We start from the raw sequence: 25,271 nt of genomic DNA on the forward strand, positions 1-25,271 counted from the left end.
CTTATCTTTTTAAAACACAAGGCGATTAGTTTTTGGCACAGTATCGTTACCAGTAACCACTTGTTCAAACATCCAACTTGACGTTAAAAGAAGATTCAGTCATGTATGACTTTAATGTGGTTTGTACTTCAGCAAAGTGGACTGGTCACTTTAAATTTAAGCTTGAGATAAACACTAGATCACCCTCTGACCCTGTAATTATCCCCTGGATTACGGCCAATAGGTGTCTTTTTACAAGTCTTCAGGGTGACTTATGTTTTTATTATGTTAACAAAGAGGTTGAGGAAGTGAGAATCAATTATTAGAAGCTGGTCCCCAGCTTCACTTCAGTTCTGCTCTGGCCCTAGCTGTGATGTCGATTTCACCAATCGCTTGAAACCGGGCTCTATAACTTTACCTATGAGCTTCCATCTGGAAAACATGCATGCCTGTTTATAGGGTAGAGATTTCATCTTAGGGAAGGGATTTCCTACCCACCAAATTCCTCAGAGCACCCTGGACTTCTTTGTTTCTCAGAATATACACCACAGGGTTCAGTAAAGGTGTTACCACTGTGTAGGTCACTGAGATCAGCTGATCCTGATCCCTCGTGTCCTCAGACTTGGGCTTGAGGTAGGCAATTGAGGTACAGCCATAGTGGACGATGACCACCGTGAGATGGGAAGCACAGGTGGCGAAGGCCTTCTTCCGGCCCTCAGCTGAGGCGATCTTGAGGATGGTGGAGATGATGAGGATTAGGAGATGAAGAGGAAGGTGGGAGGGGCTGTGAGGGCCAACAGGGTGATAATTAAGGTCAGGGTATCATTAATGATTGGAGCAGCACAGGCTGGGTCCAACACAGGCCGAACATCACAGAAGAAATCCTCAATCAGGGAGTTGCAAAAAGACAGTCTGAAAATGGCCACAGCCTGAATCAGAGTGAGCAAGAACCCTGAGGCACAGACCGAGGATGCCAGGATGGTACAGACCCTCCAATTCATGATGATTGAGTAACGAAGTGGGTTACAGATGGCCACATAGCGATCAAGCCCCATTACTGCTAGTAGGAAGCAGTTGGTGATGGCAAAGCCAAGGAAGAAAAAGAGCTGAGTCCCACAGCCCACCAGGGAGATGGATTGGCTCAGACCTACGAGGCCAGAAAGCATGCGTGGGATAATGACCAGGGAGTAGAAAGTCTCTGATGCAGAAAGAACACTTAGGAAGAAGTACATGGGGGTGCGGAGGTGGTGGTCGATACGGATAATAGTCACAATGATGACATTGCCAACCAGAGTTAGGATGTACACGATCAGAAACACAGCGAAGAGTATGAGTTCATATTCTTGGAAGTTGGAGAAACCTTGGAAAACAAAGTCTCTCACCTCTGTGTGGTTGGCTGTATTCATTGAGGATCTCAAATCAGAAAGGTAAAGAGAAGGTCAACACCATCCCTTCACACCAGAGACCACCCTGCCCCCTGGTGAGCACACCATCAAGAGCAAAGATTCTGTATCGCAAAGACCTGGTTCAAAACTTCATGAATCAACTGCCTTTTCCAGGAACGTGGTAGACTCAGTCCTAGAACTGACGTAAAGATAGCGAAAATCTGAGCAACATTAATTGAAAGTTTGAGGTAAAGCATTCTTTTCAAGGACACCTGACCCTATGTATGGCCCATGACGTTGGTCTCAAAAATTTCTTAAAACTGGATTTTCCTAAAATGTCCACTATGTGATTAAGTTAGAAACTCTCACAAAAAACTTGAAAAATTGGAAATGTTTGAAAATCTAACTTATAGTTCAAAGAGGAACTTATAATGGAAATTAGAAAATCTTTAGAACTGAGCAGTAATAGAAGAATCATGTAGCACGACATGTACCATGCATTCAAAATATTATTGGAAGGAAGTTTATCATTGGAAATGCTTGTTTGTTTCTTAAAACAGAAGATTAATGAGAATCCATTCTAAGAAGTTATAAAAACATAAAGTAGAAGGAAAAAAACAATAATGATGAAACAGATGTGAATGAGAAAATATAGAAGATCCATAAAGGTAAAAGTTTATAAACTTCAGGTAAACTCGTGAAAATCTGACCGAGAAAAACAAGTGAAGACATAAACTCGATTATGAGTTAAGGGACAGAAGCTTCAGACTCTGAAAGATGAGAAGTAACATTATGAACAATTTTACCTCAATAGGTTTTTAAACTTCAATGAAATGGATACATTTCTAGAAAAAAAAATTACTTATCAATATTGAATAAAGAAGTAGAAAACCTGAAAACTATTTTAAGACATAAAGACAGGAGTGAAAAATCTACAAATAAATCTCTAGGCCAAGATAAATTTATGAATATGTGCTATAAAACATTCAAGGATAAGTCGATTTCAATGTGATACATAATTTCTATTTTAGGTAATAAGGAGGAAATCCTCACCTCATTTTACGAAGCTGGAATTATCTTGACAAATTAAACAAGCCAGTCTCACAGGTAAAATTCTTGAACAAATGTCATCAAACCACATCCAACAATGTGTAAAATGCGTTCATGACCAAGTTGGTTTTATTTCAGGATGTGGAATTTGTTTAACATTAAAACAATCCAATTATATATTTCCTCCAATAAACTGTTCAAAGGGAAAAAGTCGTATGATTATTTCAATAGCTGCCAAAAAATTTTTTTAAAATTCAGTGTTACTTATAAGAACCCTTAATAAACTAAGAATAAAAGATTTTCTTTAAGCTGATAAAATGTGTGTACAACAATTCTGCAGCCAACATATACTTAGTGGTGAGATACTGAAGGATTCTCTTTAAGATTAGGAACAAGATATGGGTGACTGCTTTCTCCACTTCTCTTCAACATTGTACTGAATGTTCTGGCCAATCCAGTAAGCCAAGAGACAAATTAAAGATAAAGGGATTGAGAAGGAAGAAATTCTCTACAGATGATGTGATTGTGTACATAGAAAATCCAAAAGAAACTGCTGATAAATTATTGACATTATTAAGAGTGTTTAGCAGGCTTTCTGCTATAAAATTTAGGTATAAAAATCTATCAAATTTCTGTACTTCAACAAACTGATAGCAAATTAAATATAAAAGGACTATCACTTATAATAGCTTAAAAATAAAAAGTACCTAGGAATACGGATCTTTATGAAAATCACAAAACCTTAAAGAAGACACCAAAGACTGAAGTAATGGAGCAAAAGACCCTGCTTATGAGTTGGAAGATCTGAGATTGTGAAGATTCCAATTAATCAAAAATCTGTCTTAATCTCAGGAAACAAACTGAGGGTTGCAGGAGTGGTGGGGGGTGGGAGGGATAGGGTGGCTGGGTGATGGACATTGGGGAGGGTATGTGCTATGGTGAGCGCTGTGAATTGTGTAAGACTTGATGAATCACAGATCTGTACCTCTGAAACAAATAATACATTATATGTTAAAAAAAAAAAAAGTAGGAAGGGAAAAATGAAGGGGAGGAAATCAGAGGGGGAGACGAACCATAGAGACGATGGACTCTGAGAAACAAACTGAGGGTTTTGGGGGTGGGGGTGGGAGGATGGGTTAGCCCCGTGATGGGTATTAAGGAAGGCACGTATTGAATGGAGCACTGGGTGTTATATGCAAACAATCATGGAACACTACATCAAAAACTAATGATGTAATGTACGGTGACATAACATAATAAAATTAAATTAAAAATATCCAAAAAAAAATATCTACAAATTCCTAGATTTATGATTTATGAATTCTATGCAGTTCAATCAGAATCTCAAATGGATTGTTTTTGGTTGGTTGGTTGCTAGATTGATAACTGACACTAAAATTTATATGAAAGTACAAAGATCTGAGAGAAACCAGAACACTCTTGAAGAAACACAGGAAGAGAAGATTTGCCTTTCAAACATCATTACTTATTATTAGGCTACAGTAATTAAGAAGGTGCGGTGTTGGCATGGAGCTAGAGTCACGCCACTGGGAGAACACAGAGTTCTGAAATACGGGGACTCTTCCCACCGGAGCTGGCACTGTAGGCTGGTGGGAAGCACAGAGTAGTCAATTAATGATGAAATAGTTGGTACCTGTATGGGGAAAAGTGAAATCAGATTGCACCATAAAAAAATTTAATTTCAAGTGTATTAAAAACCTAAGAAGGAACAAAACACTTTATGGAATGTTTAGGAAGATAATATATGAGAATATTTATAAAGCTTGGGGTAGTAAAAGATACAGAAAATAATGATATTCTGGTACATAAACATTAACTTCCATTTTTCAAAACAAATTCCAAAAAAAGAAACAAGTAAAGATATATACAACAAAAACAACAGGTAGAGCACTAGTATCTAGGGTATTTAGAGCTTTAAACATAAAAAGAAAAAAAAAGATCAGCTTAATATAATGATAGATTTTAAAAGTGTGTAGGAATTTCATATTAGGGGAAGCACAGATGTCATGTGAACAGATTTTTAACATCATTAGTAGCCGGGGGAAAACAAGACCACAGGCCACAGTTTCACACCCATCAGACTGCAGAAAATCAAAGCTATCACAGATAAAGAGCCGGGGAAGCTCCTGAGGAGTGTAAATTGATACAATCATTTTGGAAAACAGTTTGACATTAGCTGTTCAAGTTGAAAATGAACGGGTCCGATGAGCCATTAGAATTTAATCCAGAACAACTACAGAGACACACAAAGTTAAAACAGCTTTGCTTATAATAGGGGGGAAGAAGTGCTGAAATGAACAAATATTCTTCAAAAGCAGAAAGGATAAATTGAAGTAAACCGACAATATATTATAGAGCATCGAATGATTTAATTATAGAGCATGGGTGGGCAAACTACAGTCCATGGACCAGCAGTCTGTTTTGTAAATAAAGCTTTATTGGGACACAGTCACACCCACTATGTACGTGGATTGTGTTCACACTGCGACAGTGAAGCTGAGTAGTCCAACAGAAATTGTAAGGCCAGCCTGCAAGACTAACGTGTTTACCACCTGGTCCTTTACAGGACAGGTCTACAGACTACTGTTAAAGATCGCTAAGGGCACTCATTACATTTTCACACTTCAACTTGCATGAACCTCAAAATCATAATGTTGCATAACAGACGCCAATCACAGATGTGTGTGTATTCCATTTAATGTTCAAAAGAAGGCAGGGCTAATATATTATTTAGGGATAATTTGTTTCTTTATAAATGTGCAAGTGCTTTAACCTGAAATTCACAATTGTGACTATTTGGTGAGGATTTGAAGTATTTGGAAAGAACATCTACAAGACTTCTAGATTTATAGTGATCTTCTGTTTCTTAGCCTGGGCAGAGGGTAGCTAGGTGTTTGTTTTGTTATTTTTCTTAAAATGTACATTTATTTTATAAACTCTTTATACTCTATTTTACAATAAAAAAATTAACGTTATACATCAAGAGTGTTCATGCTATTATTAAATGGGAGAAATACCACAAAACAGTAAGGATCATATGAACCCAATATAGTAAAGAAAGTAAAGATCTATATTCATGTATTTGTGAACATGTCTGAATACAAAAAAGACTAAGAATTTATAAATGGGGGCACCTGGATGGCTCAGTCAGTTAAGTGTTTGCCTTCAGCTCAGGTCATGATCTCAGGGTCCTGGAATTGAGCCCCATATTGGGCTCCCTGCTCAGCGGGGAGTCTGCTTCTCCCTCTGCCTCTTCCCCCCCTCATGCTCGCTCGCTCGCTCTCTCAAATAAATAAAAAAATCTTTTAAAAAATATATAAATGAATATATGTGACATTTGTAAATAGAAACATACAATATTTTAAAACTTGTGTAGCTTTTAAATGATGCATATGAAAATTATGTAATTCAATGGAAAATAAGTTACAAACAGGATGTGATATATACAAAATTACCTCAATTACATGAAAATGTGCATAGAAAAAAGCTGAAGGGAAATCATGTAAATGTTAGTAGTGCATGATTCTGCATGGTAAAATTATGGGTGAATTTTTGCTCTCTCCTGAATTTTCCAAAGTGTCCACAATAAATATATATTATGCAGTGAGATGGAGGATAGCTTCAATTTCTTTTAAGCGTCCCTTGGGGTCATTCTCCTCACCATCTTTCCATCAAGGCATCCCTCCCATCTCGGTTCTCTCAGCCTTTCTCATTCTTACATGATAACACTTGTCACATTCAATTGAAATGATTTATTATCTAACTTTTCAACTAGATTGTACCTTTTTTGATGACAGATCATACTTAGTTGTTTCTGCATCCCCAGAACTTAACTCAATTTTTGCCGTCTGTCAAGCCTTTGATCACTGTGTCAACAGAACTGATAAGTGAAGGAAAACTCTGGAGGTGCTTCTGGTCTGAAGGAGGAGCCCCACAGCTGCGCCACATTCATCCAGCAGTGCTGACATGGACAAGTGGAAACAGAGCAAAGTACTGAAGGATTTCTGAGCTGGAGGGAGTGAGAGGTGGAGGACATGGGCTCTCCCATCAGGGGCCTTTCAGACACATGGAGCTTGTGAAGCACTCAAGCGACAGACAGAGATGTGGCGTCCAGGCAGACAAGAAGGGATAGAGTCTGTAGGCTCATTAAGTTGCAGAAGTTGAGAGACTTCCAGAGAAAAAAGACGTGAAGGAACAATAGGAAAACATGGATGGATGAGCTAAATATTGGCAAACCATCATCATCAACATAGACCATTAATCTTGGGTTAGTTTTCCAATCCTCAGTCAGACTTTTGGTGGATAACTCTTTTCTTAAAAAAGATTATAGAAATTTATATGTGTTTTCTTTTACATTTTACATTTTTCCTTTATTCTTCAAAGTCATAATACATCTACTCAGGAGTAATGATGTGGTAGAAATGTGGGGAAACTTAATCCCAAAAAGGATAAAGGATGCCTGATACCACACATTTAGTTCATGGCAAAGATAACCTGGGGGCCCAGCTCTCCTTGCCCTGTACTGAGTCCTTTGCTCTTAAGAGACCTTTATCCTGGAGGAGAACCTTTCTGCCCCAGCTGAGCTACTGATACGTGTAACACTGACACAAGGAAGTGGATGAGCCTTCTTTAGGAAGACATTAAGAAACAGAAGAAATCACTGTATCTTGTTCTGAGTTTTTGATGTCTCTGTGAAAGAACATGGACTTGGTACATATTACTCAATTTCCTTTTAGTTCCTAACATAACTACTAATGTCTGGAGGGGAGGGCAAGTCTCAGAGGAATTGGTGTTCCCTTTCTCTTTTTCTGCTGCAAGTTCATCATCTCTTTCCCTAGAGTCTCCAGCTCCAGCCCAATTCACATCCACATCTCTCCCTCTCTCACACACACACATATTCTGCCAAGTGTATTTTCTGGAAGTAGTGATCTGGATGTCCCCATGTTACACTGCTAAATGAGAGCAAGGCAAAGAACCTGAACCGGGATTAAGCATTATAAGTAAAGGGAGTCAAAGCAGCATATAGACCTCAGATAGAATGATAAAGTTGTCTGAGGTCATTAGAAACCAAAATGTAGAAACTAACATTTGTTTAAAATATAATACCAGTCTATTTTTTTTAGGGAGAGACCATGTGCATGCAAGAGAGAGAAAAAGAGAAAGGGGGGGGCGTGGAGGGGCAAAGGGAGAGAGAGATAACCTCAAGCAGACTCCATGCCCAGTGCGGAGCTCCATGCAGGGCTCAATCCCACGACCCTGAGGTCATGATCTGAGCCAAAATCAAGAGCTGGATGCTTAACCGACTGAGCCACCCAGATGCCCCAAAATATATACCAGCCTATTAAGACAGGCTAAATAGTTTAAAGTTTAGTAATTACAAGGAAATAAAATAGTCTCATTTTATGTATGAAGAATGTGAGGCTCAGAAGGGTAAACTATTCATCATACTCAATTATGTAGTAATTGAGAAGACCAGGTGTGAAACACAAGTATGTCTCCAAATCCATACACCTGCATGGAATCCAAACCCTACTGAATGGATGTTCAGGCATGAGGTCCAGGTTTTAGGGAAGGAGGCAAACAGCTGTATGAAACTGCTTGACCCTCAGCCTCATTCACTCAAGACACTAGGGACATCGATGGTAGATGACAACTCTGGGGTTAGGAAGGCTGTCTTATTTTCTCTCCTCCCTCTATGATTTTTAATAGATCCCCCCACTATTTACTTACAGACATGAGAATACTCAATGGCACGTTATAGGCACCAGGACTCAATCAGCCATCAGGGGAGACATGGGGAAAGTGTGAAACTAATGTTTAAGAAAATCACCAGACAGCCAGAACAGGAAAATGAAGAAGCTTAGAAAATTTAAAATCAACTCTCCTCTCCTGTTTTTTCTACTAACAACCACTTCTTGCAAAGTTGGCAAAGGACACGAGAGAAATTCTCTTACTTGCAGATGCATCTGGACTTTTTAAAAAAAAAAACTCAGAATGGGAATCTTCGTGAGGCCTGTGAGGGAGACATTGAACCCCAGGTCTAGACGTGCAGCATTTCCTGGGTGTCTGAAGGAAGCTCAGGGTGTGGTGGCCAGCTCAAGGCCCAGAGCACTGATTCCTCAAGCCTCCGCAGATCCTCCTGCAGAGTTGAAGCCTCTTGAAACCCTATTCACAGACTGATTCCTGAATCCATCTGATGCAGGACTTCAGAGACTTGCCCTTGAGAACCATTCCAGGACACAAGTGGCAGCAGAGAAAGAGCTTGAGGCTCCATCCCAGGGGCCTGATTAGGATCTTGGGCAATTAGTAGAACAAAACTCTGCCTTTATGTACTGATTCACAAGAGCAGTTTGCATTGTAGAAACAAATACGTTTTGTCAAAAATCTAAGGAACCCAGAAGAAACATGAAAAATAAAATACATGCCTATTATTCTACATCTGAGGATCACACCTCAATTTATTGAAGTAACAAATATTAATGCACATCTACTTATGTTGCAAGCACTATGCTAAGTATTGGCAGTCCAAGTGCACGAAGAACAGTCATGGTATTTGCTTTCATGGAGCTCATCAAGGAGGGAAGCAAATAGAGCCATCGCTTGCTAATCCATTGGGTATCTTTGTGCAGATTAGTAAAAGGAGCCTCTTCTGGGTAGGTGCAGCTGCATGCACACCTCTTGGTGAGGAGACAGTGTATTTTTGCAGCTAGGAAAAGAGCATCCCTTCATATGGACAGATGGAGCTCTATACCAAGGGTGTATGACTTGTCAAATGGACAGTGGGCTGCTTTTATCTCTCACTTTCCACCTTGATTAGGCATCTTTGTGTAGCGTACAGTGTCTACACCGGGCAGTTTTCAAACATATAATCTCACCAGTAAATTATTACAAACAAAAATAAATGCTGCAAGGCAAAAAAAACAGCATTTCATGAGAGCATATAATAAAGGGGGTGAAGTTTTGCTAGTCTGGGGAGTCTAAATATTTCTCTGGGCAATGATTTTGAGCTGGGGTCTCTAAGGTGAATGAGGGTCAACAAGGTGAAGTTAGGGAAGAGAATTTAGGACCGAGAAAAACATGAGTGAAGGACTTGATAGATTATTGATAGTAATTCATTCCAAGAACTGAAACAAAGCCAAATTGTGCCCAGAAAGCTTGAGGGAGGGATGAATTTAGAAGGCACCAGAGGCCGTGAGTGTGCGGGCCTTGCCGCACTTCAAGTTTGTAGAGCGATGTGGAGCCAGCAAAGCTTTTAAGGAGGCGAAGAGCACAGTCAGATGTGCATTTCAAAGCGTCTGGTGGAGAAGTAGAAAATGAATCGGAGAAGAGCAAGTTTGGAACCAGGGGAGGATTATCCCACGCAAACATGACGGGAGCTGGGACCAGGGTGGCAGGCGCAGCACCCCTGGCTCGCGGGACAAGGAAGACCAGTTCACAACGGGCATCGGAGGGTAGGTGGTCAAGTGACCTGCCTTTTCCAGGACTCAGAAGTGATTCAGGAGGCATTTCTCAGAAGAATTCCAATCTAGGGAAAGAACGTATGGTTTTTTGTTTTTTTTTTTTTTTTTTTTACAAAAATCTGAGGATTCTGCACTGTGATCCTCCTCTGGGGGCCTGACAGAATCCTGACTTAATTCATTATAATAGCGAATCATAGTCTCTTACCCAATCTTAGACTGCAGCCAGTTCACAGAACTCAAGTCAGGGTTATGTTCGCCAGCCCTAGATAATTTTAAAATGTATTGTCACTATTATATATAGATAGATATAATTTATATTATAAATGTTATATATTGTTACTATTATATAGGTCTGTATTTATTATATAGATTACTATTATATAGTTTCCCTTCTGTTTCGGTCTTAGGAACACCATAATCAGTTAGATACACCAAGGAGCTCCATAAGCAAGCAATTCCTGTTACTACGTTACCTCTTTCCATAACCACACATAGTCTTTACCTCTGACAGCTTTGTGATGCCACTTGACCTTTGACTCATCCGGCCCTCATTCTCCCTATTGAAATCAGGGAGACGTTCACTGGTAATATCTCACGACTTCAACCACAGGCTGCAGGGACCAGACACTATTAAGTTCTCCACTCTCGAGTCCATATTTTAGTTCAGCAGCTGAGCAAACTGTAAGAGCTACTCCTATCTCCTTGAGCAGATAGATGGAGTACAAAATCTCTACTTAAGGGCACACATCGATACATGTTGCCTGTCTGAACATTATGTTTCTTTCTCCTCTAACAAACTTAGAATAAATCCCTGCACACGTTCCCCTGGTTCTCAATGTTATGAATCTGGAATCTGTCACTAGTTATGGATCGGGAGGCAGTGAGAGAAAGTGAGGCAGACGGAACTTGTAGTAATGGTGGCAAGTGAGGCCAACAGCTCTGTTCTGGAAAAAAAAAAAAAAGGCAAGTAGAAAATGAAATGATATAAGCAATGATTTAAGGGCACTGGAAATTGACCAAAGGCAGATAACACATTAAGAAACATTAATGCTCCAAAAATTGCTAGAGCTTCAGGTAAAAATGGCAAGAGTATGTGCTCTTTTCATTTGGGGATGTTCCCATCACTGTCTGCCCCCAGCCCCGCCTCCCCTCTCAGTGCAGAGGGTAGAAACTGTAGTTTTATCTGCTTGGGGTTGGCAGGAAAACCCAGCAGCTTGAGTGTCAGAAAGCTCAGTCTATAATTTGCACTGGAGGTTGGGCAAAAACCTGCAGCTTTGCTGGCTTAATGCAGACTCATTTGGGGAGAAACCCACAGCTCCGCTACTCTGATATTGTGGTCTTGGTTCTGAGTGAGGAAAAAATAAGCTATAAATTTAACTGAGAGATCCTGAAAATGTGAGAGTCGTAGAAAGGCTGAAATAAGTTCTACATCTCTAGCTTCAGAGAAACTATGAATGCCCAAGGGAGACTTGAGAACTGGCTGGAATTTTGAATGCATCCAACAGCCTGCACATGGATTAATCAGCAGAGGTGATGGGTTCTAGGTGTTTGGGTATGGGTTCTAGGGGTTTACATACAATCTCTGCCCAAATCATCGGATAACCGTTAAGCTATGTATTCACAGGGAAACCCCTGGGAAGCCAGGCTGCAAAGATAAACATAATTGAGAAACTGAGCAGACATCAGCATCCATACACGGCAGTCTCTGCATTTAAGTTGAAAAGAATAACTGAAAATGGAAAAGAACAATGATTGACATTTAAAAATATAAATTTTCCAGAGTTGCTATGATATATTCAGTTACCAACCAAATATTACAAGTTGTGTAAAGAAACAGAAAAGTGTGACCCAAATTCAGGGGAAAATGTAGTCAGTAGAAGTTAGTTCTGAATGGGCCCATTTACAGCAGAGTTGTGATGAGCAGATTTTATAAATATAGTCAAAGAATTAAAGGAAACTCTGTTCAAAAAAATTATATATATAGAATGGCAGCAATCACACAAATAGGGAGCCTCAAGTAGAGGCCATAGAAAAGAAGGGAATGCAAATTCTAGAGTTGAAAACTATAACTGAAATGCTATCAACAGTAGAAGTAAGACGGCAGAAGAAAGAACCAGGGAGCCCAAAAATTGACAGTAGAAACCATCCAGTCTTGAGGGGCAGCCTGGGTGGCTCAGTCAGTTAAGCATCCGACTCATGGTTTCAGCTCAGGTCATGATCTCAGGGTCGTGAGATCGAGCCCCGCATTGTGTTCCACACTCGGTGTGGAGACTACTTAAACAAACAAAAAATTATATTAAAAAAAGAAATAATCCAGTCTGAAGTACAGAAACAAAAGAATGAAAACAAAGTGACTCTCACAGATCCGTAGGATGAAGTAAACACTCCAACATAGGTGTAATGGGATTCCCAGAAAACAAGGCAGAACAAAATATTTAAATAAATAATGGTTATAAACTTCAAATTTGATGAAAAACATTAATGGCTTCAAGAAACTCAACAAATCCTGAGTTGGGTAAATGCAGAGAGAACCATATGTAAGACATCAAGCTGCGGAAAGTCAAATACAGAGACAAAAATCTTGAAAACCAAAGAAAAGTGACTCACCATGTACAGAGAAAAAACTATGATTAATAGCTGACTTCTTAACAGGAAACACAATTGAGACCACAGGATAGTGAAATGGCATTCAAACTGCCAAAAGGAAAGACTTTAACAACAACAGAAACATCTGTATCTAGCAAAAACATCCTTGAAAAGTGAGGGAAAAATTAAAGTGTATCCAGATAAACAAAGACTGAGAGAATTTGTTGCTAGCAGACCTACCATCTAAGAAATACTAGAAGTTCTTTAGGGTGAAAGGAAATGACAGTTGACAATAACTTGTTTCCATAGGAAAGAACGAAGAAAACCAGAAATGCTGCCTCTGTAACATATATAAGTCATCATAGAGGAGTGTGTATGTGTGTGTTTATGTCTACCTTTTAATTTTCTTCCCGTAGTAATTTTTTTAAAAATACCATTATTTAGAAACAGTTATATTGTTATAATACCATATGGATTTATAAATTGGATTTATAAAAATTAAAGATGCTATAGGACAGTAATAGTGCAAAGGAGTAAGGGGGGGAAATGGAGCCATATTTCCATATTGCTGTATTTCGTTGAAATCAACTCTGTGTTAACCTGAACTACATTGTGATAATTTAATTAAGCATCAGACAAACACTAAAAAAAAATCTAGTTTTAAGATCAACAGAAGAATCAATATGGTACAATAAAAAAGTTTTTAACAGAAAAGAAGGCAGTAAAAGTGGAACAAGAGAAATGAAAGGACATGAAATTCGGGAAACAACTAGCGAAAGGAAAAGCATTAATCCATTCACAGCCTTAACTACATTAAAAGTGAATACATCGAATCCTCAGAACAAAAGGGGAAAGATTGTCAGATTGGATTTTAAACAGCAAGATATAGTTGATAAGCTGTTTATGGGACGTACATTTAGAATCTGAGACACAGATACTTTGAAAGTAAAGGTTGTAAATAGATACACCATGCATACAGTAACCATAGGAGAGCAGAAATGGCTATTGTTAATATCAGACAAAATAGACTTTCAGACAAGGAATATTACAAGAGACATATATATTTCTTATAAAAGAGTCAGTATGTTAGGGAGATACAAAATTATAAATGTATATGCACCTAAGAACAGAGCCCCAAAATCTGTGAAGCAAAAAGGACAGAATTGAAAGGAGAAATAGTGCAACAGGCACAGTTGGAGAGTTCAATAATTCGATTTTAGTAATTTATAGAACAACCAGCCCTGTCAGCCAACTTGACCTGACGTTTATGGAAAACTACACATAGAAGGAGCAGAATACTTATTCTTCTAGAGTACATGTGGCATGTTTTCCAGGCTCCAGATATCAGGTCATAAAATCAGCCTCAAATTTTTAAAACATGAAGTCTTCTTTTCTGATATTTACATAAAACAATAATTTCCTTTCGATTAGTGTTTACATGATATTTTCCCATTAATTGGATTATTATTTTACATTTAATGAAATTTAAATTTTATTATATATAATGAAATTTATAATTTCTAATTTTACATGTAATGAAATTTACATTTCATTTTATAATGAAATTACTGATATCTTCGGGTTTAAATATACCAAGTTAGGATTTGTTTTCTACTTTTCCCATTTTTTATGTACTTTTTGTCTCTTTTTATCTTACTTTGGAATAACCAAGTGTTTTTATTATTCCTTTTCCTTTTATTTGTCATTTATACATCATATTAATGGTTTTTTTTATAGATTGCATTTCAAGGACCAAGGAAAGATTTTGTGAAATCCAAATTTGATTTATCCCCATTTTAATGTTATTGTGTATTTTAATTCCACAAATATTTAGATATCCACAAGACATTAATTTATTGGATAATATTAAGCATAATATTAATTGATACTTCCATACATTTATTTTTTCTGTTATTTAAAATTTATTTTGGTTATTTTCATTTGGTTGGATTTTCCTTCTATCTGAAGAAGTCTATATTTCTTTAATGAAAGTCTGCTGATGAGGAATTCTCTAATTTTTTCCATTTCAGAAGCTGTTTTCGTTTTGCCTTTTTTTCTTCGTGAAGGATATTTTCTGGAGTGCAGACTTCTCATTTGGCAGTCATTCCCTTTCAGCACTTTGAAGATGGCATTCCATTGATTTCTGTTTCTCATTATTGCCATTAAGAAGCCAATTCATAGTCTTACTGGTATTCCTTGAGAATAATGTATCTTTTTTCCTCTAGCTACTTTTAAGACTTTTTCTTTTAATCTTTCTTTTAGCCATTTTACACAATATGTCTACACCCATTTTGTTGGGGTGGGGAGGTGTGTGTAGCTATCTTGCATGTAGTTCAGGGTAACTCTGTATGTTGATGTTTTCCTCAAGTTTGGAAAACTTGTGGCCATGTTTCTTCATCTCTTGCTTCTGATACATTCTTTCTCTCCTGTCTGCCTGTAACTCCAATTACACACATGCTGGACCTTTCGCTGGGTTCTGTATGGCTCTTTCACTCTTTGATATATACTGCATTTTCCCCCTCTCTGTGCTCCAGCTTGGATATCTTCTACTGACAGACTTCTAATTCACTGATTTTTATCTCTACTTTTTTTCTAATGTGCTGTTAAACTATTAAGTTCTTAGTTTCAGTTATATTTTTTACTGCTGATGTTTTTACTTTATTAAAAAAATATTTTCCAGTTCTCTGTGTGGTTCCACAATCTGTCACCTATTTTCTTCAACACAATAAGTTTTTTTATTGCTTCATAACAAATCACAATTTTTTACATGTGACATATTTACATTCACTTTCTCATATTTCTCAAATACGCACAAATGTAATAGCTTAAACCAACACACATGTATTATGTCATAGTTCCCACAGGTCAGGTGTTCTGGGTATAGTTTGACTGGGTCCTCTGCTCAGGGCTCCACAAACCTGAAATCAGAGTGTCAGCTGGGCTGTATTTCCTTCTGGACCTTGGCGTTATTTTCCAAACTCATGTGGCTGTTGGCACAACTCATTCCTTGTGGTTCTAGGATGGAGGCTGTGTTTTCTCTGTTTGCTCTCAAGGTGCCCATATTCTTTGCCACATGACCTCCTGGGAGTCCTCTCAAAACTTGGCAGCTTGCTTCTGTAGAGTCAGCAAGAGAGGGTCTCTTGCTCCTGTCTGCTAAGATGGATTTTTATAGGAGGTAACATGAGCACAGGAGTGACATCCCATCACCTGTGCTGTACTCTGTTGGGTGGGGGCAAGTCACAGTTCTGCCCACACTCAAGAGGAGAGGATTATCCATGGATGTGACTGATTGTGGGTCACTTTAGGACTCGCTCCCACAATCTATTTATCTGAGTTGTATCTAATAACTTTAATACAGTGACTTTTTTATTTTTTTCCTTCTTAATTCTTAGCCCTTTGGTCTTTTGTCCTGGTATGGTTAGTGCATTTTTATTGCATCCTGGACACTTTATATTAGGAGTTCTCAAACTTTTCCTGAAGGGGGCCAGATAGTAAATAATTTAGGATTTGTGGACCAAAGTCTCTGTCGCAGCTATTAAATGCTGCCATTTAATAGTACCACGTAAGTGGCCACAGGTGGTACATAAGCAGGTGAGTGTGACTATGGTTACAAAAAGAAGAAAACACCTTTAATTATGGTGACAGAAATTTGAATTTCATACAGTTTTCATGTCACAAAATAGTATTCCTTTTTAAAAATTTTTTTCTTATGTTCAGTTAGCCACTGTATGGTATTCCTTTTTAAACTTTTTTGCAATCATTACAAAATGTAAAGACCATCGTAACAGCTTGTAGGCTATATGAAAAGAGATGGCGGGTTCCTGGGTCAGCGGGTAGTGGTTTGCTTATCCCCAGCCTGTGTGAGAAAGTTGTAAAGATAAATTGAGTCTCTACAGTTCATGATCTTCCTGTTTTACCTCCTAGCAGGTACTTAGACTAGGGGGGAGAGCATATTAGTAATTAGGGATTAAGTGAGATTGAAGCTGGTTCTAGTTTTTGTTAGGGTTCACTTCCACTTTACCCTCTCACGTAGAGGGTAGCCCTGAAGCCAGATGTTCTCATTTTGTTTTAGTGTTTTGATGAAAGCAACAAATTATAGCTCCTTGAAGAAGCTGCAAGCAGTGGGTTTTAGGCTAAAATTTCTATGTCCTTTCTTTATGGAATCTTGGTCCCTCAATCAATTGCTGACTTAGAAGATACACCACCTATTATAGTCATTCTAACATCACTTTGGAGATGGAAGAGAGAGAATTCGGTCCTTTGGTTTTCTGTGCATGTGAAGAGTGGGGGTGGGGTGGACTCTGGGAAAGCCCACTTATTCCACTTCTCTTGTTTAACCTTAGTCTCTTCATTTGTAAAATGGGGATAGTAATATTCAATATCCATCTACTGCATCGTGTTACTGTGCATTACATGAAGCCACGTGAAGGATGCAGAGTGAGGGCACCATCTGGCGAGGCATCCCTGTCCTCACCATCGTCACATTGTGACATCCTCACTCACAGATGGAGAAGGAGGACCAGATCAGAGACGAGTCCATCCAAACGCCAGCCAGGTTAGTGGCAGATCTGGACACTAAGCGTGGTAAACAGAACTAATCTGCTCCTTTTCCACCATAACCAAGCTGCCTTCCTGGATCACTGTAACCAGCAGTACCACTGTTGGGCACAATTTCAAGTTACATTCCATCCAACCAATAGTTATGGAGAATTACTCTGTGTCCAGACTTGTGCTTGTATTTCTTCTGAAGCTGGATTTCCGGTTTAAGTCCTGGTTTCTGCTTTATCAGCTCCGTGTCCTAGAGAAAGTTCCGTAACATCTCTGTGCCTGTTTTCTCTTCTGAAGATGCATATGGTAATGCTGCCTCATAGATTTATTGTTAGGATTCAGTTAACATGTACATTGCATAGTTTAGTACCTAGCGTATAAGAAGCATGTATCAGAAGTGTTAGTAATTACTTTGATTAGGAGCAGCTGTAAGTACCCTGAGAGAAGAGATGAGAGTCTCTAAAGGTGCTTACAATTGAATTAGGAATGTAAGATCAATGCAACGAATATGACTAAAGAGTTAAAAATACGTGACAGCTGCGTGCCAACTTTTACCTCGTTTAAAGCTCCATCTGTGTGGTCTGTGGGTGGTAAGATGGATGTGGTATCTGGAAGGTGGCCGGGTAAGGCTGAGGCCTTTGGCCAAACCGAACCAGGAGCTCCAGAATGATGCAGGGTGTGCGGCAAGCAGAGCAGAGATGAGAGAGATGTGTTAAAAGTAGAGTGAGTCACGGAGAGGAGAGGCACCGCATAGAAGACATAACGATATGGTCACTGTGTTGCGTGCCGACAAATGGTGGCCGCACTCGTGGCCAGCGCAGCATAACACATAGTTACGTTGCACACCTGAAACTAATGTGAACATCAGGTGTGAACTATACTTCAACTTAAAAAAAGGTGTAAAAGTGAGAAAGACAAACACCATATGATTTCACTCATCTGTGGAATTTAAGAAAGAAAACAAACAAGCAAACGGGGCAAAAAGAGAGAGAGGCTAACCAAGAAACAGACTCTTAACTGTAGAGAAACTGATGGTGGTTGTGGGGTTCGTGGGTGAAACAGGTGATGGGGGTGAAGGAATGCACTGAGGATGAGCACCGGGTGTTGTAGGGAAGTGCTGAATCACTTTATTGTGCACCTGAAACTAATTTTACACTACGTTAACTGGAATTTAAGTTAAAACTTTTTTAAAAAGTTTCAAGTTCTTACAACAGAAGTCAGAGCCTGGATTGCTGAGGGTACCCTGGGACTTTAAACTGGCTTCAAGCGGGATATCTGAAGGTCAGCCCTCTGCACACGGACACAGGGGTCCATGCTTAAATCCTGCTTGACAATTGTTGCTTCCCTTGCACCACATATGAAGAACCATTTCCATAAGGTCTTAAGCGCCTCTCCTTTGGCGCCAGAGAAATGGACAGAAAGTATGACACATACCTTAGCAGGACCATGGCCCAACCTAACAAATTTTGAAATCAGCCTTTTCACCCTAGAGATTTCTCCTAATAGCCAAGCCAATTCTATCTCTCAAAATGTTAATCCCGGGATTAGGAAATGAACTTCCTGAGTAATGAGGTCTCTAGACACCATGCTGTTTGGATCGTGCCCTCTGCTATTGGTCACTTGGGAGTAGTCAGTGCTGTTTTGGGGAGAGAGACCCAGGAGTCTGGGACAAGCAATCTGCACCTTGTTAAGAAACCTCGAGCCAGAGTTACTGCTTTGTGACCCAAAGAGGAGCTTCTGTCGGAGGAGGTTGTGGGAATCTAGAGGAACTTAGTGTGGCTTGTTCTGTCCCTCACTTGTAGGCCCAGGCATTGGAAGATAGGGCGATGCATTATTTCTTTCCTTTCTAGTTCCCTTTCAGTATCACATTCTGGGTGGTATCTCAAGATTAGCCAGTGAAGGAGGAGTTCTATTAAACCACAGCTCTGCTTAGTAAGATGTTAGCAACCCTCAGATAAGAAAATTCGTAGACTTTTAGTAGGATAGCAATATTTTTACAGTGATCTAAACTCAAGTCACTGATGGATTTTAAATAATTTCAGGAAGGGCATTGACAAAAATCTGGGAAATGCTTTGTAACTATTAGTTAAAAAAACAAAACAAAACATATCTCTTATTGCAGGCAGTCACATTTCCCGAGTGGAGGGCTGTGACTCTCAGCAGAGCAGAGAAGCAGACCGCTGGTGAGTTTCACTTCCGTATCTGCGGGATGGTGCGGGCTGACTGTCGTGGAGTTGTCACGGAGCCGGCGACGGTCTGTAGAAGGGGCGGCACGATCTCTCCTCGCGAATCTTGAGATTTTTATCATCTTGGAAGTGTGGATATGTGAACTAATGGAGAGAGGAGGGACATGAGACTTGAGGGACCTCTAATTGGGTCCCGTTCAAAAAGCTGTTCAGAAATCTAAGCTCCGTGAGGGCAAGGACCGTTGCTTGGTTATCTTTGTGTTCGTGATACCAGCACTGCACTCACACTTGGTGATGTACTCAACACATTGATCCCCTGAAAAAATGGTTTTGCTTGGATTTGAAGCAAAATTTTATTATTCACAGTGGACTTAAAAAAAAGGTCAGAGAAAAATGAGAAAAAAGTTCTCCCTGGAGAAAAAATGTAAGTAGAATATTCATCCAAGATTGGGTCAGGGACAGGCTTTGTTTCACTTTTCTTTTTTTTTTTGATCATTTATTTGAAAGGAAGAAAGGGTAGTAACGTCAAAGCCAAAGATAAGCTGAATTTCGAGGTTGCTGACCATCTGTACCCCCCTACCTTTTTGTCTCTCTCCTTTTCACCTCCATTTCCAACACCCTAAATGAGTAATCCTACTCTTGCCAGTGTTTCTCATTTCCCCATCCCACTCTGTGCCCCTTTACTGGTTTTTCTGCTGGGTCTACCTGCATAATGGTGCTGGAATAGAGTTGTTTCAGGTGTTGGTAATTTAGAACTGACTAATGGTCTGGAGGAGGAAAGAAACAGAAATATTCTAGGCTATAGGCATGAGTAAAATATTTTGCCAGGACAGTGAAATTAAGTTATAAGAATAACCTGGATGAATTTCAATGTAAGTGTGCAAGTATAATGAAAACTGTGGTTTTCTAGTGACAGATTCCGAACTATCCATTATAACCTGGGAACGCAATCTGGATGTCACTACAGGTTTTTCTTAGCTATATTAGCTGGATGGGCCACTGTGATCTAAGGGAGAAAGAAAATGTTGGGCATCTTCAAGAGTGGGATTAAAAGCAAAACTAAAAATCTTGTTCTACCAGATCCACACCTGTGTTGGAATAGTACTTATTAGCAGTACATGGATCTGGTCAGTGCACTTCAAGAAATATTTTTAAAGCACATGAAAAATCCATATGAGCAATTGGAAGGGAAATGATGAAATTTATAAAATCAAGGCTGGATAATCACAGGCTTGTTTATAAATCCTGGAATGCTGGCCTGAAGACCCCTACCCCTATCCAGTGCTGTGTTAAACTCTTCAAATACACTAACCCCTCTAATATGGTGATTCCAAGAGGTATTACTATACTTGATTTACAAATGATTTTAAATATTATGCTTAAAATTTTGATTGGCTACTGAAGGAATTTATGCAGGAAATCTCCATTAGCAGATCTTAAAATTTTTTATCTTAATTCCAGTAGAGTTAACATACAGCATTACATCAGTTTATGGTGTGCAATATAGAGGATTCAACACTCCCATACATTACTCAGTGCTCATCACCGTAAGTGTGCATTTCACCCATTCCACCCCTTCCCCCACCACCTCCCCTCTGGTAACCATCAATTTGTTCTCTATAATAAAGAGTCTGGTTTTTTGGTTTATCTCTTTTTTTCTTTGTTCATTTATTTCTTAAATTCCACATGTAAGTGAGATTGTATGGCGTTTGTCTTTCTCTGACTTATTTCACTTAGCATTATACTCTCTAGGTCCATCCATGTTGTTGTAGATGGCAAGATTTCATTCTTTTTTATGGATGAGTAATATTCCATTGTGTATATATACCACATCTTTATCCACTCATCTATTGATGGACACTTGGGCTGCTGGCAAAATAATGCCGCAATAACCATAAGAGTGCATAAATCTTTTTGAGTTAGTGTTTTCATATTCTTTGGATGAATCCCATAAGCAGATTTTTTTTTTTAAAGAATGTTATGACAACATTCAGGAGGCAGGCTTGGACTTGGACCAAGGTCATTGCAATGAGGAAGCTTGATTGCATGGGAGACCATTGCAGTCCCTACAGAGAATGATTATTTGTGCTCAGAAGTTGGGTGTTGTTAGAAAGCACAGGGAGGAGGGGACAGAAAGGACAGAATTTCAGGAGGGACTGTTTCCCACATGGAAAAGGATGATTCTTAGCTTTCTGAATGGAGGTAATGGTTAAACATGGTGGGTTCTATCAGGAGTAGATATGGGTTTAAAGACAAGGTTAAACCTGCCACTGTATAGTCTCCAGTTCTGAGCTAACATGAGATGAGTTCATTTCTATCCCTCTCTCAACTTGGGATATGCAAAATTGAAGGAAAAAATAGAACATCTGGTCCTTCTCCAGTTAGATGAATTTTATCTTTGCTCTCACACTAGGAAAACCCATTCCCTACTTGAAGGGATATCCTTGGATTTGTTCCATCCTGTTTTCTGCTAGAATTCAAGACGATAAGCTGAATACCTGCCATGCCTTATCAAACCATTGTCCATGGCCCTAGAGGATACTTGGTGCAGGGTTTTCAGGAGAAACTTTTTGTTGAAATGCTCCCATTTCTAGTCTTTCACGATCACTGGGGAGTTTTATGTTCAGGGCTTAGGGAAGTGAAGCCTAGGACCTAGATAGGGTTCTGGAGGAGCAGAAGTCATTGCAGGATGGTGCTGGGGCATTTGGCAGTGACAGTGCATTCTGACCAGTGTTGAAAGGATATCAGCCTCAGCTATATTCTGTCTTCCATCTTAGTTACTGTTCCTCGCTGGATCCTTCCCAGTGAATTCAAGAGTGTTTGAGGAGGAACTATAGTGCTGAGCTTCTTCCTTCACCTGGACTCACCTCTCTGATGTCTGGGTAATTACTTCTACTCATCTTTCCTTTACTCTGTCTCTACTTTTTCTCTCAGATCTCTCTCTGCCATCAATCTCAGCGTCCTGGGGTAACACTTCTGTAGAACCAAAGAAGAGAGTGGGCAAAGGCAATACCGATGACCCTTGAGGTCCAGGGCATTGCTCAGCCAGTGGACACACTTCTTACTGAAGGCCTTGACTTAGCCTACTCTCTTTCACAGTTGGCTCAGCACACCTGTCCTTTGTCCAGACCTAGACCCCACTCAATGCCAATGCCAAATTCCACTGCTGTGACTGAGTTCCTCTTGGAAGGGTTCTCCACCTTTGGGTGGCAGCACAGGCTTGTCTTCTTTGCTCTCTTTCTAACTTTGTACCTGCTGACTCTCTCTGGCAATATTGTCATCGTGACTATTATTCATCTGGACCGTCACCTCCACACCCCCATGTACTTCTTCCTGAGCATGCTGTCCCTCTCTGAGACCTGCTACACTGTGGCCATCATTCCCCATATGCTTTCTGGCCTCCTAAGCCCCCAGCAGCCAATTGCTGTCCAAGACTGTGCCACTCAGCTCTTCTTCTATCTCACCTTCGGCATCAACAACTGCTTCCTGCTCACGGCCATGGGGTTCGACCGCTATGTGGCTATCTGCAACCCCCTACGGTACTCGGTCATCATGAGTAAAGAGGCCTGTGTCCAGTTAGCATGCGGATCACTGGGAATTGGTCTGGGCATGGCCATTGTCCAGGTAACATCTGTGTTTGGCCTGCCCTTCTGTGACGCCTTTGTCATTTCTCACTTCTTCTGTGATGTGAGGCCCCTGCTAAAGCTGGCTTGTGCTGATACCACTGTCAACGAGATCATCAACTTTGTTGTCAGTGTCTGTGTCCTAGTCCTACCCATGGGCCTGGTCTTCATCTCCTACATCCTCATCATCTCCACAATCCTTAAGATCACTTCAGCCGAGGGCCGGAAGAAGGCCTTTGCCACCTGCGCCTCCCACCTCACGGTGGTCATCGTCCACTATGGCTGCGCCTCCATCATCTACCTCAAGCTCAAGTCCCAGAGTTCCCTGGGGCAGGACAGACTAATCTCCGTGACCTACACAGTCATCACCCCCTTGCTGAACCCTGTTGTGTACAGCCTGAGGAACAAGGATGTCAAAGATGCTCTGCACAGAGCTGTGGGGTGGAAGCTCCTTTCCTCTTAACAAGGAGAGATTATTGAAAGACTTTTATTTGATTTTGTAAATATATATTGGTTTTATGCTGTTTCAGTAATGCTTCTAAATACAAGATCAAGAAGAATAGACTAAAGTAAAGGGACCAAAACTGTGGGCTTCCATTTGAGTTTGTCATGGTTTCCTATGCCCTCCTTCAGAGAGGATAAAAAGTGGCTTGCCATCAGTCAATCAATAAATCAGTGGGGCACCTGGGTGGCTCAGTCAGTTAAGCATCTGCCTTCGTCTCAGGTCATGATTCCAGGGTCCTGGGATTGAGCCTAACATCCAGCTCCATGCTCAGCAGGGAGTTGGCGTATCCCTCTCCCTCTGCCCCTCTCCCCTCCCCCTGCTCATTCTCTCTCTCTCTCTCTCTGACAAATAAATAAATAAATCTTTAAAAAAAATGGCTTGGCAAATGCTCAAGACTAGAGGGGAAGGATTTACCTGCCTGGGTCACTCCCAGCTGTGTCCTGTCATACATGCGTGCACACAGCTACACAACTCCACTGAGACACAAAACCAGCAGCGTTCTAAAAAGCCCATGAACAAAGTATTTGGAAGCCACCTGAGAAAGACTTTCACTGTTGTTGGTAGGGATGTAGAGTAGTTTGTGCAAACTTTTTAACAAGTGAGGAGACACATGCATATTCTCTTCTGTGGACATTGAGGACTTTCACATAATCTGTTTTTGCTAATTGCTAATATCCCAAAACAGCCTGAGGAATCTTCAGAGGGTTGGGTACACACTTTCCAAGTGGTAGAACTGCCCTACCTGGCCATTCCTTGGAATGAAGGGTGCAAATGTGGGAAAGCAAAAAGTCATCAGCTACTGAGAGCACAGAGGTGGGTCGTCCACTGTCTGGAGATGGCTAGGTGAGAAAACACCAGATGTAAAGGGGAACATGATGAAAAGTTCAACACCTTTCATGTTTCCAACCTGGGAGTGAAAAGCACAGAAGCTGGAAGGAGCCAAGCAAAGCATAGTTCTTTTGCAGGGTAGACCTAAACTCTTTGATAGGTTGTTAAGAATGTAAGCACTTTAACTACAACTTCTGAAAACACTTATTAATGAGCAGAAGTCTGAAGCTTGACTTAAATAAAAAATTTCCTGGTAAGCTCCTAAGCCTGCAGAGGTTAATCTTCAGAAGTTTCTTCTGAGAGGGGCGCCTGGGTGGCTCAGTTGGTTAAGCGACTGCCTTCGGCTCAGGTCATGATCCTGGAGTCCCTGGATCGAGTCCCGCATTGGGCTCCCTGCTCGGCAGGGAGTCTGCTTCTCCCTCTGACCCTCCCCCCTCTCACGTGCTGTCTCTCTCACTCTCTCTCTCTCAAATAAATAAATAAAATCTTTAAAAAAAAAAAAAAAAAGTTTCTTCTGAGATACCCCCAACTTAAAAACTGACTTAAAAACAGCATTCCTATCTGAGCATCACAGAAGGTGAACATGTGCGCTCTGGTGGGTCCTTTCTCCCTCATCCTTCCGCTCCACTCTGGCTTTCTACACCAAGGAATGAGCATACATAACCTGAGTTCCAGACACAGCTCTTAGGGTCCCCGCAATCAAGCTGACACCATGGGGTGACCCTGCACAGGCAAGATATCACTTGTGAGAGTGTCCTGAGGTCTGCTGGTTGCGGGGGATGGGACAAGGCAGTGGAAATTAACAAAGTCTCTGAGTCCAGTTAACATGTCTGACTTGGCAAAGAACATTAGTGTGTGAAGGTGACCTGGAGACCAAAGATACCTTTGCCTCCATGTCCATATTTCTAGAAATGATAGTACCAGTGCATTGCTGTGAGAATAGTTGAAATTATAAAAAAATTTTGGGCTTAGTGATTCTGCTTAATCCAGATAAAAAGCTGTTAAGTAGAGGTCTGATGGCCGGGGCTTCACTCTCTTCTAGTGCAGTTGTACTCAGTGGGTGCTGTGCTACCCTACTCAGATGGCACACCTTCGGGACC

At 40.3% G+C, this 25,271-nt stretch overlaps 2 protein-coding genes across 2 annotated transcripts; one reads left to right on the forward strand and one right to left on the reverse strand.

The window, feature by feature from the left end:
- Positions 1 to 453: 453 nt before the first annotated feature.
- LOC118521341 (olfactory receptor 10J1-like) lies at positions 454 to 1,385 on the reverse strand. The gene is given in 2 exon segments (XM_036069833.1): positions 454 to 737; positions 740 to 1,385. Coding segments are annotated over 2 exon segments (930 nt in total).
- A 20,974-nt stretch (positions 1,386 to 22,359) lies between these two features.
- LOC118521308 (olfactory receptor 10J3) lies at positions 22,360 to 23,301 on the forward strand. Its single transcript, XM_036069767.2, has one exon. It carries the CDS (start codon positions 22,360 to 22,362, stop codon positions 23,299 to 23,301), a length of 942 nt encoding a protein of 313 aa, XP_035925660.2.
- The last annotated feature ends 1,970 nt before the right edge of the window (positions 23,302 to 25,271 follow it).

The sequence above is a fragment of the Halichoerus grypus genome, chromosome 7 (genome assembly GCF_964656455.1).
Source record: "Halichoerus grypus chromosome 7, mHalGry1.hap1.1, whole genome shotgun sequence".
NCBI classification, from domain to species: domain Eukaryota; kingdom Metazoa; phylum Chordata; class Mammalia; order Carnivora; family Phocidae; genus Halichoerus; species Halichoerus grypus.

Coding starts and splice junctions, on each gene's coding strand:
- LOC118521308 (XM_036069767.2), top strand. CDS start 22,360: ATGCCAATGCCAAATTCCACTGCTGTGACTGAGTTCCTCTTGGAAGGG.